This window comes from Neolamprologus multifasciatus, chromosome 6 (genome assembly GCF_963576455.1).
Source record: "Neolamprologus multifasciatus chromosome 6, fNeoMul1.2, whole genome shotgun sequence".
NCBI classification, from domain to species: domain Eukaryota; kingdom Metazoa; phylum Chordata; class Actinopteri; order Cichliformes; family Cichlidae; genus Neolamprologus; species Neolamprologus multifasciatus.
In genome coordinates, this window is record NC_140444.1 from 35,181,217 (window position 1) to 35,193,405 (window position 12,189).

The 12,189-nt window shown below is 49.4% G+C and overlaps 1 protein-coding gene across 1 annotated transcript; it reads right to left on the reverse strand.

Moving 5' to 3' along the window:
- Positions 1–7,372: 7,372 nt before the first annotated feature.
- LOC146517512 (uncharacterized) lies at positions 7,373–11,411 on the reverse strand. Its single transcript, XM_085163056.1, has 7 exons — positions 10,478–11,411; positions 9,934–10,306; positions 9,584–9,660; positions 9,129–9,253; positions 9,087–9,097; positions 8,130–9,030; positions 7,373–7,475 (listed from the first exon to the last, which is right to left on the reverse strand). The coding sequence occupies exons 1-7, from the start codon at positions 10,850–10,852 to the stop codon at positions 7,373–7,375; spliced, it is 1,965 nt and encodes a 654-aa protein (XP_085019182.1). The 5' UTR covers positions 10,853–11,411.
- Positions 11,412–12,189: the final 778 nt, after the last annotated feature.

Here is a 12,189-nt window from a genome sequence, read left to right on the forward strand (position 1 = left end):
ATGAAGAGCAGGTTGAATCAACTTCAAATAAACGGCTTCATTATGATCGCTCACTCTACAGAGCCCTGTTGCCAGTTTCTGTTTAATATCCTGTGACGGTGCTGTGTGATATCGTTCTACCACTGTGGTGCTTTGAACATGTCTATTTGATCAATAAGTAGCTTTGATGAATAAACATTCCTTGTTTAAACATGTGTCATGGTGTGGTCTCTCTTTGCTTGTGACTTCTTGACGTTTGTAAACATTTGGTGAACTTTATGAGTTTATTTCTGCCTTCTGTGTCCTGCATCTGGGTCCACACTCTACCTGCCACACAGCTGACCACGACGGCTGTAACTAGAGAACGGTCGAGGAATCTGGCTGTTTATTTGAAGCAGCTACTGCAGTTCATGGAAACTGGTACAGTTAGCAAAGTGTGATCCATGGTCTGATTTAGATGAAATCATTGAACAAAGTGAGGAAGCTGATCCACTTTGACATGTCTGTTGTGAAAAGACTTTATTGGATTCCTACATCCAGGTAGGTCTGGATAGCTGCTTGTCCCTCAAAAAACTATTCTTCTGTGTTTTGTATACACTCAGATCTTGGTCTATTATTAAAGGTGTGATATTTAACAGCAACAAATATACAAAACAAAGAGGAAAATAATTTACACACCAGTGTATCAGTGATAAAATCTATTTATGTTAAAGAACAACAACAAAGAAGGATTTGTAAGTCCAACATTAAGCGTAAAACCAAAATGTTGGTTATTTGTACAACACTGATGTGACTTTTTTCTGTTGTTGGCTCTGTCTTCAGATTGAACAGATTCCTTGGACATCCTCTTTTTTCTGGTTGGGAGAATTGATGATTAAAAAAATTATTATTATAAACCTAAAATATCAAAGTTTATCTCACAAATAATAATGTAACAGATGACTTCAACGATGTGCTTTTGGTCAGGCTTGGTGTCTGCTTCCCCCACAAAGAAATAAAAACAGAAAAAGAAGATATTACATGTTCAACCGTTATTAAGACAAACTCTTTAAAAAATGACCAGCTTTTCTACTTTGCTCTTATTTTCTTTAAGTACTTGGATTGTGCATAAAGCACGCTCACACAATAAGAGGTCTTAGCAGAACATGTACTACACAGTAAAGAAGGTACATTTAACCCCGTGTGCACACTAGCATTACATAATCCATCTGTGGTCCAGATGTTGACTGCTTTTTATTTTTGCATTCCCCGTCAACATGAACTGACACTCCTTCAATAATGGTGACGTCCAAACTCTGGAGGCCAATCCATGACTGATAGTCCTTTTCCACTAGTACCTGAGCTCAGCTCGACTCAGCTTATTCTTTCATTAGGTAGTAGTACCTTGTACTAGGTACCTTTTTAGTACCTCCTTGGCTGGGCTTCTAAACAACCTTAGTCGACCCAAAAATGTGATGTCAACAAGCTACATGCAGATGACTGACCCAGTCACAGGACTCTTGGTCGCCTCGTTATAACGACCCCATGCACATTAGGTTGTGCTCAGTTGTAATGGAAACAGACTCGAGTACGTACTAGTGGAAAAAGAAGCTGGAGTGCTCCATTGTGTCTTTTACTATCAAGGTATGCTTTACTGCTTTAGCAGCGTGTTTGGGATGTCATACTGAAAGATAAAGCTGCTGTCAGTCAGACACTGCCCAGATGTGTCAAGGCTACTGGACGGACTCACGCGCAGACAGTTCTTTCTTAGAGAACAAAAGGAGATTTATTTACAACAGGGATCACCTCAGTGCTATATATATGTACAGTGAGTTGGGAGGGGGGTCCAGGGCTCCAGGGAGAGAAGGGGGGGGGAATCCACAAACACGCTTCCGCTTCCACACAGTCACCGCCACAGCTCCTCCGCACATACACACTCCTCTTCAGCCACACCCGGGCAGGTCCCGTGATTTGGTCCAGAAGAGGGATATCTACACACAAAAGTTAATGTTAGTTCCACAGCAAAATACATACAGAGGATTCTTTTGATAATGCCGAGAGCACGAACTCAGGAGGTTCAACGTTCCAGCGGCGAGCTGCTCTGTGCCACTGCCTTAAATAGTAGCTGGAGAAATCAGCCAGTTCAACAGCAGGTGGACACAATCACACAGGTGCGTGGGCCAAGAGCGAAATAACACAACTAAAAAAACTATATAAACAAATAAAAAACTATATACATAGAGCCGCGCCAGGAATCACTGTCCCGGGAGTCACTGTGACGAGAGGAGACAGGGTTCAGATTCAGCTTACTCGCTTGAGACTTAAGAACACATCACTGTACAAAAGGTTACAAGGGCTCAGACTGAAGGGTGGACATGGTATAATTTATTTTCCATTCTGTTTGTTTTCTGTATCCAAGCTTGAGCAGTAGGTGCATGTTTGTCATTGTTTTCCTCTATTCTGTTTCCTTCTCTTCCCCAGACATCTCCTCTCCCAGTGGGTCTGAGCAGGAGGTCTTGTCAACTGTGAAGCTTTGTCTGCCCTTTTCTAATCTTCTTTCTTCTACACAAGTCTCTGCACTTTTCACTATTTCCCCTTCAGCTGCTATTAGATGATATTAGTGAGACTAATATGATGTGAGAATATAATTAAACTGTTGAGAGGGAAAGTGTGATTTTTAGCTGACACAATGTTAGCTTATCACCAGCTGTTGTTTGGCAGTAGGCTACATGTCTAATCTGCTGACAGTATTTATGATTCTACTGAGAATAAATAAGAATGCTATTACAAATGTTCTTGTTAGAGTCCTGACTACAGTTTGGGAGAAGTGGCTTGAGCTGAAGAGGAAGAGAATAAAGTGAAAATGGAGCCGTGGTGGAGGAAGAGAAAGACATACTGAAAAAAAGATGATGAACATACACATGTACAAATGTTAAATGGTCATACAGTTTGAACCAGTGGCCTACATTACATACCATTTGATATTTTCTTAACGTGGTATACACCAGTGACGATTTATATGACCAAGAATGTATCAGGTTTTAATTAATCACAGGTCCTGTAATGAATCCCCGTTGCTGTGTGCATCTGTTTTCTGAGTGTGTGTAAGCGACTTTGGACACATGCATACATACATAGATGCATACATACATGCTGTATATGCAGCTATGCAGAGGCGCAGAGCTCTGGCTTCAGCCAGGGATTGAATGAGTCATATCTGGTCACAGATAGCGGAGGTGGCTGACATTCAGAAATCCTACCAGTGGCTGGACAAAGCTGAACTGAAGACAGCACAGAGCCACTAATCATGGCAGCACAGGAACAAGATCCACAGAGGCCACCACACCAGGCAAGACCCCACGTTTTGTAAAGAGGAATGGTCCAAAATACCTTCAACCACAATCCAGACTCTCATTGGAACCTACAGGAAGCGTTTAGAGGCTGTAATTTCTGCAAAAGGCGGATCTACTAAATATTGATTTCATTTCTTTTTATGTGGAGCCCGAATTTATGCACCTGCCTGATTTTGTTTAAACAATTATTGCACACTTTCTGTAAATCCAATAAACTTCACACACTGACGTGGGACGATTCTATATTTTCTGCCTCCCACAGATTTACCTTTCCGTCTCTTCATCCTGATTGGATGCTGCTGCTCTCCTTCATACACGCCCATGTAACCATCACTGTGACACTCGCCCTGCTCTTTGTTCCCAAGGTATTCCACATTTTTATGTCATAGTGCCAAAGTAGACTAATTATACAGTAAGAATTAGTACTGTCAGCGTCAATGCATTAGCGCGATAACTCGCTAGCGGAGATTTGCTGCGTTGATGCGGTTATGGCGTTAACGTCATTTTAACAAGATTAACGCTGACAGCTCTGGTAAGAATAGAAAAAGTCACGAAAAATGGATTAGCGCTTTTCTACTCTGAGCAGCAAAATTCTTTTTACTACAAGCCTCATTCAATACCCAATCACACACATTAATATATTGTCTAACAGTCACATACACACTCACATGGATGCATCAGGAACAACCCTGTGTTCAGTATCTTGCCCATGGATATTTCAACATGCAGAGTTGAGTAGCTGGGAATCAAACCTCTTACCTGGGTAGCTGTGGCTCAGGGGGTAGAGCAGATCAGCTGCTGATTGGAAGGTTGGTGGTTCGATCCTTGGCTTCCCCAGTCTGCATGTCAAATATTCTTGGGCAAGATACTAACACCAAGATGCGTTCATCTGTGTGTGAATGTTTGTGCTTGGGTGAATGAGGCATGTTGTATACAGCGCTTTGAGAACTCCAGGAGAGTAGAAAAGTGAATCAGTCCATTTAAATACATCAGAAAAAGCATAGAATCACCTCTTCTAAGTCTGCAATAATAAAGGTCACGTTTGTGTAGTTCTGCAAGTTTTTCAGGCCCCACAGTTTGGATGTGGTAACCAGCAACGCCTCCAGTGTGGACATCAACTCTTTCAACAACCCCTCAGATCCTTTTGTCACTAACATCAAAAAGATGCTGAAATTTGACCTTTTCAGCACCATCGTCCTCACTATCGGTAAAGTATTCATACATAAAGCTACTTTCGGCTGCTCCCGTTATTCCACAAGTGTTGACCTTAGCTTATAGCTCTGCATGTTTGATTAGGCAGATTCTTTCCTGGTGCAGGCTAAAAGATTTGCGTCTCCTCTTGGGATCAAACTGGGCACCACTACAACATGTCTTTCAGTGCAGCTGCTGTCCATCTTCTTCCATTAATAAATGTCTTTGTGTCTTTCCCTTCATGATTCCCATATTGGAAAAAATTGAGTTTTCCCTACATCTGTGACAGACTTCTTTTACGCTGCACAATAGAAGATCAAGATTGATCGAGAGACCAGCAAGCAAAAGGTACAGCTTTGAGTTTGTGTTTGTACCAAAAACATGACTTCAGTCACTTTGTATCTTTTACATGTCAAGATACAGGTATGGAAAAAAAAAGTACACCTCTAATGGTTCAACTAGACTCACCCAGCAGGAGAGGGGGGGCTTTATTTTGTTGGAGATCTTTGAGGGAGACAGGAGCACAAATACAGTTTGTTAGCAAGACAATTAAGCAAAACCTTTGATGGTCAAATAAGCCTTTGAATTTTAAATAGAATAGAATAGAATTAGAATTCAACTTTATTGTCATTGCACATGCACAGGTACAGGGCAACGAAATGCAGTTTGCATCCATCCAGAAGTGCTTTAGTGATATAGATATATTACAATATATATTAGCAATAATATAGATATGTAAGTATGTTACAGAAATGGGTCTATTATGGTATGTTATAATGTACACGGTATGAAGTATGTTATGAATATTCTATAACTATAAGTATGTACAAGCTGTAGTGAGTACAAGCTATGTACAGGCTATGAACAGGATATAAATATGAAATAAAAAACTATACAGAAATATGAGATATACGTTTATACAGAAATGTGAACTATGCAAGTTATAAACAGTTGTAGGATTAAAAATTATCGTATGATTATTTACACAGAACTATACAGTAGTGCAGTTAAGATAAGTGAGATATGTGGATAATTTCTACAGAGGTATATAAAGTGCTAGTGATTGTGAGTGGTGGTTCAGTCCATGTTATTATTGTGTGTTTGAGGGTACGGTTGTCCATTGTGTGTGTGTGTAGGTGGTTGTGGGTGTGTGTATGTCCAGTCCATGAGTTTAACAGTGGGTCAGATGTCAGGAGGCAGAGTTCAGGAGTCTGACAGCTGTGGGGAAGAAGCTGTTCCGGTACCTGGTGGTCTTAGTCCGGAGGCTCCTGTAGCGCCTCCCAGAGGGCAGGAGGGTGAAGAGTCTATGTGATGGGTGACTGGGGTCTTTGATGATTTTCCCAGCCCTTTTCAGACACCGCTTCCTGTATATGTCTTTTATGGCAGGAAGTGGTGCTCCGGCGATGCGCTGGGCAGTTTTCATGACCCTTTGCAACGCCTTCCGGTCCGAGGCAGAGCAGTTCCCATACCAGACTGTTATACAGTTGGTCAGGATGCTCTCGATGGTACAGCGATAGAAGTTCACCAGGATGTCCGAGGACAGGTGGTTCTTCCTCAGAGTCGTCAAGAAGAAGAGGCGCTGGTGAGCCTTCTTGCTTGGAGCCAGCTTGGAGCAGTTGGTCGTCCAGATGAGATCCTCGGAGATGTGAACTCCCAGGAACTTGAAGCTGCTCACACGCTCCACAGCCGTCCCCTTAATGTGGATGGGTGGATGTGGGTCAGCATTCCTCCTGTAGTCCACGATGAGCTCCTTGGTCTTCTCTGTGTTAAGCAGCAGGTTGTTTCTGTCGCACCACTCAGCCAGACGATCCACCTCCTCCCTGTAGGCGGCCTCATCGTTGTCACTGATGAGGCCAATCACCGTGGTGTCATCTGCAAACTTAATGATGGTGTTGGAACCATCGGCAGGTCTGCAGTCGTGGGTGAAGAGGGAGTAGAGGAAAGGGCTCATCACACAGCCTTGTGGTACACCGGTGTTCATTGTGATTGTAGATGAGCAGTGGTTATCCAGCCGGACATGTTGGGGGCGGTTGGTCAGGAAGTCCAGTAACCATTTGCAGATGAGGGAACTGATGCCCAGGTCTGTCAGTTTTCTGATGAGTTGTGAGGGGTGGATTGTATTGAATGCTGAACTGAAGTCTATAAACAGCATTCTGGCATATGTGTTGTTGTTGTCCAGGTGTGAGAGGACAGAGTGCAGTGCGATGGAGACTGCATCCTCTGTGCTCCTGTTCTGGCGGTATGCAAATTGGTGGGGGTCCAGGGTGGGGGGGAGACAGGATTTGAAGTGTGCTAGGACCAGCTGCTCTAAGCACTTAGTGATGATGGGGGTGAGTGCTACTGGGCGGTAGTCGTTGAGGCAAGATGGGTTGGAGTTTTTGGGTATCGGGACGATGGAGGTGGATTTGAAGCAGGCCGGTACCACAGCGTGGGCCAAGGACAGGTTGAATATGTCTGTGAGCACTCCTGCAAGCTCCCCAGAACACGCTCTGAGAACACGCCCGGGGATGCCATCAGGACCTGCAGCCTTGTGGACATTGATCCTGCTCAGCACCGCTCCTACATCGGTGGGGGAGAGAGTCAGAGGTTGGTGGTCTGGCGTCATGTCTGTTTTGGTTGTGGTTGTTGGATTCCCTCGCTCAAAACGAGCATAAAAGTTGTTGAGCTCGTTGAGGAAGGAGACATCAGAGGATGCGGGGGAGGGTTTGGTGGTCCTGTAGTCTGTAATGGTCTGGAGTCCTTGCCACATGCGTCGGGGGTTGGAGTTGGAGAAGTGTTCTTCTACCTTCTTTTTGTAGTGGTGCTTGGCTTTTTTGATGCCCTTCTTTAGATTAGCCCTGGCTGTACTGTAGGCGTGTGCATCTCCTGACCTAAAGGCGGTGTTGCGGGCCTTCAGGAGGAGACGAACATCCCGGTTCATCCAAGGCTTCTGGTTGGGGTACATGGTGATCCGTTTCTGGGTGGTGACACTGTCTGTGGTTTCGGAGATGTAATCCAGTACAGATGAGGCATACTGGTCCAGGTCTGTGTGTCACGGCTGGCGGGGTGAGCCGTGTGGTGTGGAGGAAAGGAGGACCCAAAATGCAGACAGCGACTGGTGATTCGAGTGAGGGTTTATTTACAGTGCACAAATAACACAACTGAGGGCAGGACAGAACATAACCTAAACTGGGTGAGCTAAATAACAAACCTGAGATCACACGAATGGGGTGGGAGGCAGAGAGACACAGACGAGGAACAGACACCATGAAACACAGACGAGCCGACAACGAACACAGACCGACACCCACTATAAATACACACACCAGGTAATCAGGAAATGGCACACAGGAGGGGACACAGCTGGAACTAATGGACATAACGAGACACAACCCTACAAAGTAAAACAGGAAACACACAGACTGTTTTACATAACACGAGGACATGAACAGAGCACCGAGGGAGACGCAGGTAGGGAAGATAAACACAACCAAACACCAACAACCAATACAAGATCAGAAATAAACTAGAAAACACTAATAACAAACTCAAAGCGCTGGGTCACCGACCCAGGACCATGACAGTACCCCCCCCTCAAGGGCTGGCTCCAGACAGCCCAACAGAAACACAAAACCCCCCCCCAAAAACAAAAAACGACCCGACCAGGGCGGGCGGCGGGGGTCCAGGACGGAGGGACAGAGTCCAAAAAGGCCCAGACGGACAAGTTCAGGGGGCCGACCCGGAGGCCGACAGCGCCGGAGGCCAAAACAGTGCAGTTCCGGGGGCCGACCGTGCGGAAGGCGGCAACGACGGGGAAACAGTTCAGGCGGCCGACCGTGCACACGGCAGCGGCGGCGAAGCGGAAACAGTTCAGGAGGCCGACCGTGCACGCGGCAGCGGCGGCGAAGTGGAAACAGGTCAGGAGGCCGACCGTGCACGCGGCAGCGGCGGTGACGTGGAAACAGTTCAGGGGGCCGACCGTGCGGACGGCGACGGCGGGACTGCAAGTCCGGGGGCCGGCCACGGTGACAAAGATGCCGATCACGCGGCCTGGCAGATGACCGACGGTGTCGAGGCGGCAGTTTGGGACCTGAAGGTGGCGTGGCCCCTGCAGCACCAGGCGAGGCGGAAGCTGAGGCTGGACCAGGCGAGGCGGAAGCTGAGGCTGGACCAGGCGAGGCGGATGCAGAGGCTGGACCAGGCGAGGCGGACGAAGCCGGAGCTGGACCAGGCGAGGCGGATGAAGCCGGAGCTGGACCAGGCGACGACGAAGCCGGAGCTGGACCAGGCGACGGCGTGGGTGAAGCCGGAGCTGGACCAGGCGACGGCGTGGGTGAAGCCGGAGCTGGACCAGGCGACGGCGAGGATGAAGACACGGAGGCTGCAGCTGGCGAGGATGAAGACACGGAGGCTGCAGCTGGCGAGGATGAAGACACGGAGGCTGCAGCTGGCGAGGATGAAGCCGCTGCTGCTGCCGGCGGTGTAGATGAAGCCGCTGTTGCTGCCGGCGGCGTGGATGGAGCGGCAGCCGGCGAGGATGATGATGAGGCTGCAGCTGGCGGCTGGACGGGCTCCTCGGGCCCTCCAGCTGACGAGGCAGAAGACTGGACGGGCTCCTCGGGCCCTCCAGCTGACGAGGCAGAAGACTGGACGGGCTCCTCGGGCCCTCCAGCTGACGAGGCAGGAAGCTGGCTGGGTTCTCCTGAACCACCAGCTGACGAGTCTTGGGGCTGGACGGGCTCCTCGGGCCCTCCAGCGGACGAGTCTTGGGGCTGGACGGGCTCCTCGGGCCCTCCAGCGGACGAGGCAGGCAGCTGGACGGGCTCCTCGGGCCCTCCAGCGGACAAGTCTTGAGGCTGGACGGGCTCCTCGGGCCCTCCAGCGGACGGGTCTTGAGGCTGGACGGGCTCCTCGGGCCCTCCAGCTGACGAGGCAGGAAGCTGGCTGGGTTCTCCTGAACCACCAGCTGACGAGTCTTGAGGCTGGACGGGCTCCTCGGGCCCTCCAGCGGACGGGTCTTGAGGCTGGACGGGCTCCTCGGGCCCTCCAGCTGACGGGACAGGAGGCTGGACGGGCTCCTCGGGCCCTCCAGCTGACGGGACAGGGGGCTGGACGGGCTCCTCGGGCCCTCCAGCGAGAATAGTCACAGGACCAGCGGGCACAGGGGCCCCTGGCGGGCGCAGAACAGAACCAGCAGGCGCGGAGACCTCTGGCAGGCGCAGAACAGAACCAGCAGGCGCGGAGACCTCTGGCGGGCACAAAACAGAACCAGCAGGCACGGAGACCTCTGGCAGGCGCAGAACAGAACCAGCAGGCGCGGGGGCCTCTGGCAGGAACGAATCAGAACCAGCAGGCGCACGGGCCTCTGGCAGGAACGGATCAGAACCAGCAGGCGCACGGGCCTCTGGCAGGAACAAATCAGAATCAGCAGGCACACGGGCCTCTGGCAGGAACAAATCAGAACCAGCAGGCGCACGGGCCTCTGGCAGGAACAGATCAGAACCAGCAGGCGCACGGGCCTCTGGCAAACACAAGGCTGCCTGCAGCTGCACCGAGCATTGACTCAGCTCAGGCAGCGACAGCCGGGTGCAGTCCTCAGCTGGCTCCTTTACCTCCAGGGGTCCAGAGTCTGCTGGGGGCTGAAACCCAGCCTCTGGGGAGGCCCTGGAGTGCATTCCAGTCTCACAACTGGCCAGCTCTTGAGGAAAGTGTGCAGGATTGTGTGGTTTGTCTCTCTGCAAAAAACACTTAGAAAAAGAGTCCAAAACGGGAGGCAGAGACGCAGCCTGCTGTACAGAGGGAGTCGGTGAAGATGGCATAGATGACTGGGCTAGTGGGGATACCGGGGGCCGAGCTGAATGCTGCTGTGCAGCTAAACGAGCTTGCGGCTGCGCAGCTAAACGAGCTTGCGGCTGTGCAGCAGGCTCAAAAAACACAGCCCCGGTATAAACCGTCACAAGTTCTGGTGAAACCAAAAGAGTGTCTTGTCCACTCACCACAGCCGGCCGCTCAGAAATCCCCAGGTCCGACTGTGGCGAGGAGCGTCGGCGGCGTGAGCGCCTTTTCCCCCTTGAAGGCTGGGTTGACGGGCCGGGCAGAACATCCTCTGTCGAAAGTGAAGCATGAGTTGCAGGGTGGGTGGTAGCAGCCGGGGGGTGAAGACGGAGCTCGTTCAGAATGAAGTTCTGTGCGAGCGGGTGAAGTGAGTCCAGTAGCCAGGAGTGAGCAAGGATTAGCTGCTGTAGCCTGGCTTCTACAGCGCGGTGAAATGCCTCCCCCTCATGCTCAAGCCACAGGTTAACTAACCTTGAAACAGAGTCAACCAATTCCTCCCGAAACTCCTGGGAGGGTGCGGATGCTGCTGGGTCCATGTTTGGTCGGCTCGTACTGTCACGGCTGGCGGGGTGAGCCGTGTGGTGTGGAGGAAAGGAGGACCCAAAATGCAGACAGCGACTGGTGATTCGAGTGAGGGTTTATTTACAGTGCACAAATAACACAACTGAGGGCAGGACAGAACATAACCTAAACTGGGTGAGCTAAATAACAAACCTGAGATCACACGAATGGGGTGGGAGGCAGGGAGGCAGAGAGACACAGACGAGGAACAGACACCATGAAACACAGACGAGCCGACAACGAACACAGACCGACACCCACTATAAATACACACACCAGGTAATCAGGAAATGGCACACAGGAGGGGACACAGCTGGAACTAATGGACATAACGAGACACAACCCTACAAAGTAAAACAGGAAACACACAGACTGTTTTACATAACACGAGGACATGAACAGAGCACCGAGGGAGACGCAGGTAGGGAAGATAAACACAACCAAACACCAACAACCAATACAAGATCAGAAATAAACTAGAAAACACTAATAACAAACTCAAAGCGCTGGGTCACCGACCCAGGACCATGACACTGTGTGGGTGAACATATTCCAGTCTGTGTTTTTAAATCTGTCCTGGAGCACTGCGTCTGTCCCCTCTGGCCACACTTTAATTGTCCTCACAGCAGGTTTCACACGTTGGATGAGTGGTGAATACCGAGGTGTGAGGAACAGGGAGAGATGGTCCGATTGTCCAATGTGGGGGAGGGGTGTTGCTTTGTAGGCTCCAGCCAGGTTGGAATACACATGGTCTAAAGTCTTGTCTCCTCTGGTGTGGCAGGAGACATGTTGGTGGAATCTGGGGAGGACTGTCTTTAAGTTGGTGTGGTTGAAGTCGCCAGCAACAATAAAAGCAGCCTCGGGGTGTTTATTCTGGTGTTTGTTAATGGCTGCAGAAAGTTCTTTCATGGCCAACCTAGCATTAGCGTCGGGGGGTATATACACTGCAGTGAGTATGATCGAAGTGAGTTCTCTGGGGAGATAATAAGGTCTGCATTTGACCATTAAAAACTCCGCATTAGGTGAGCAGTGACTCTCAGTAGTAGTGGAGTTCATGCACCAAGCATTGTTAATATAAATGCACAAACCTCCACCTCTGGTCTTGCCGGAGTCATCTGCTAGCCTGTCGGCTCGGTGTGTGTGGCGTCCTGCTAACTCGATAGCATTGTCCGGGCAGCTGTTGTTCAACCATGTTTCGGTGAAAAACATGACATTTGAGTCCATAATCCGTCTGTTGTTAGTGATGGAGAGCCGTATCTCATCCATTTTGTTTGCCAGAGAACGGACATTGGCGAGGAAGATACTGGGTAAA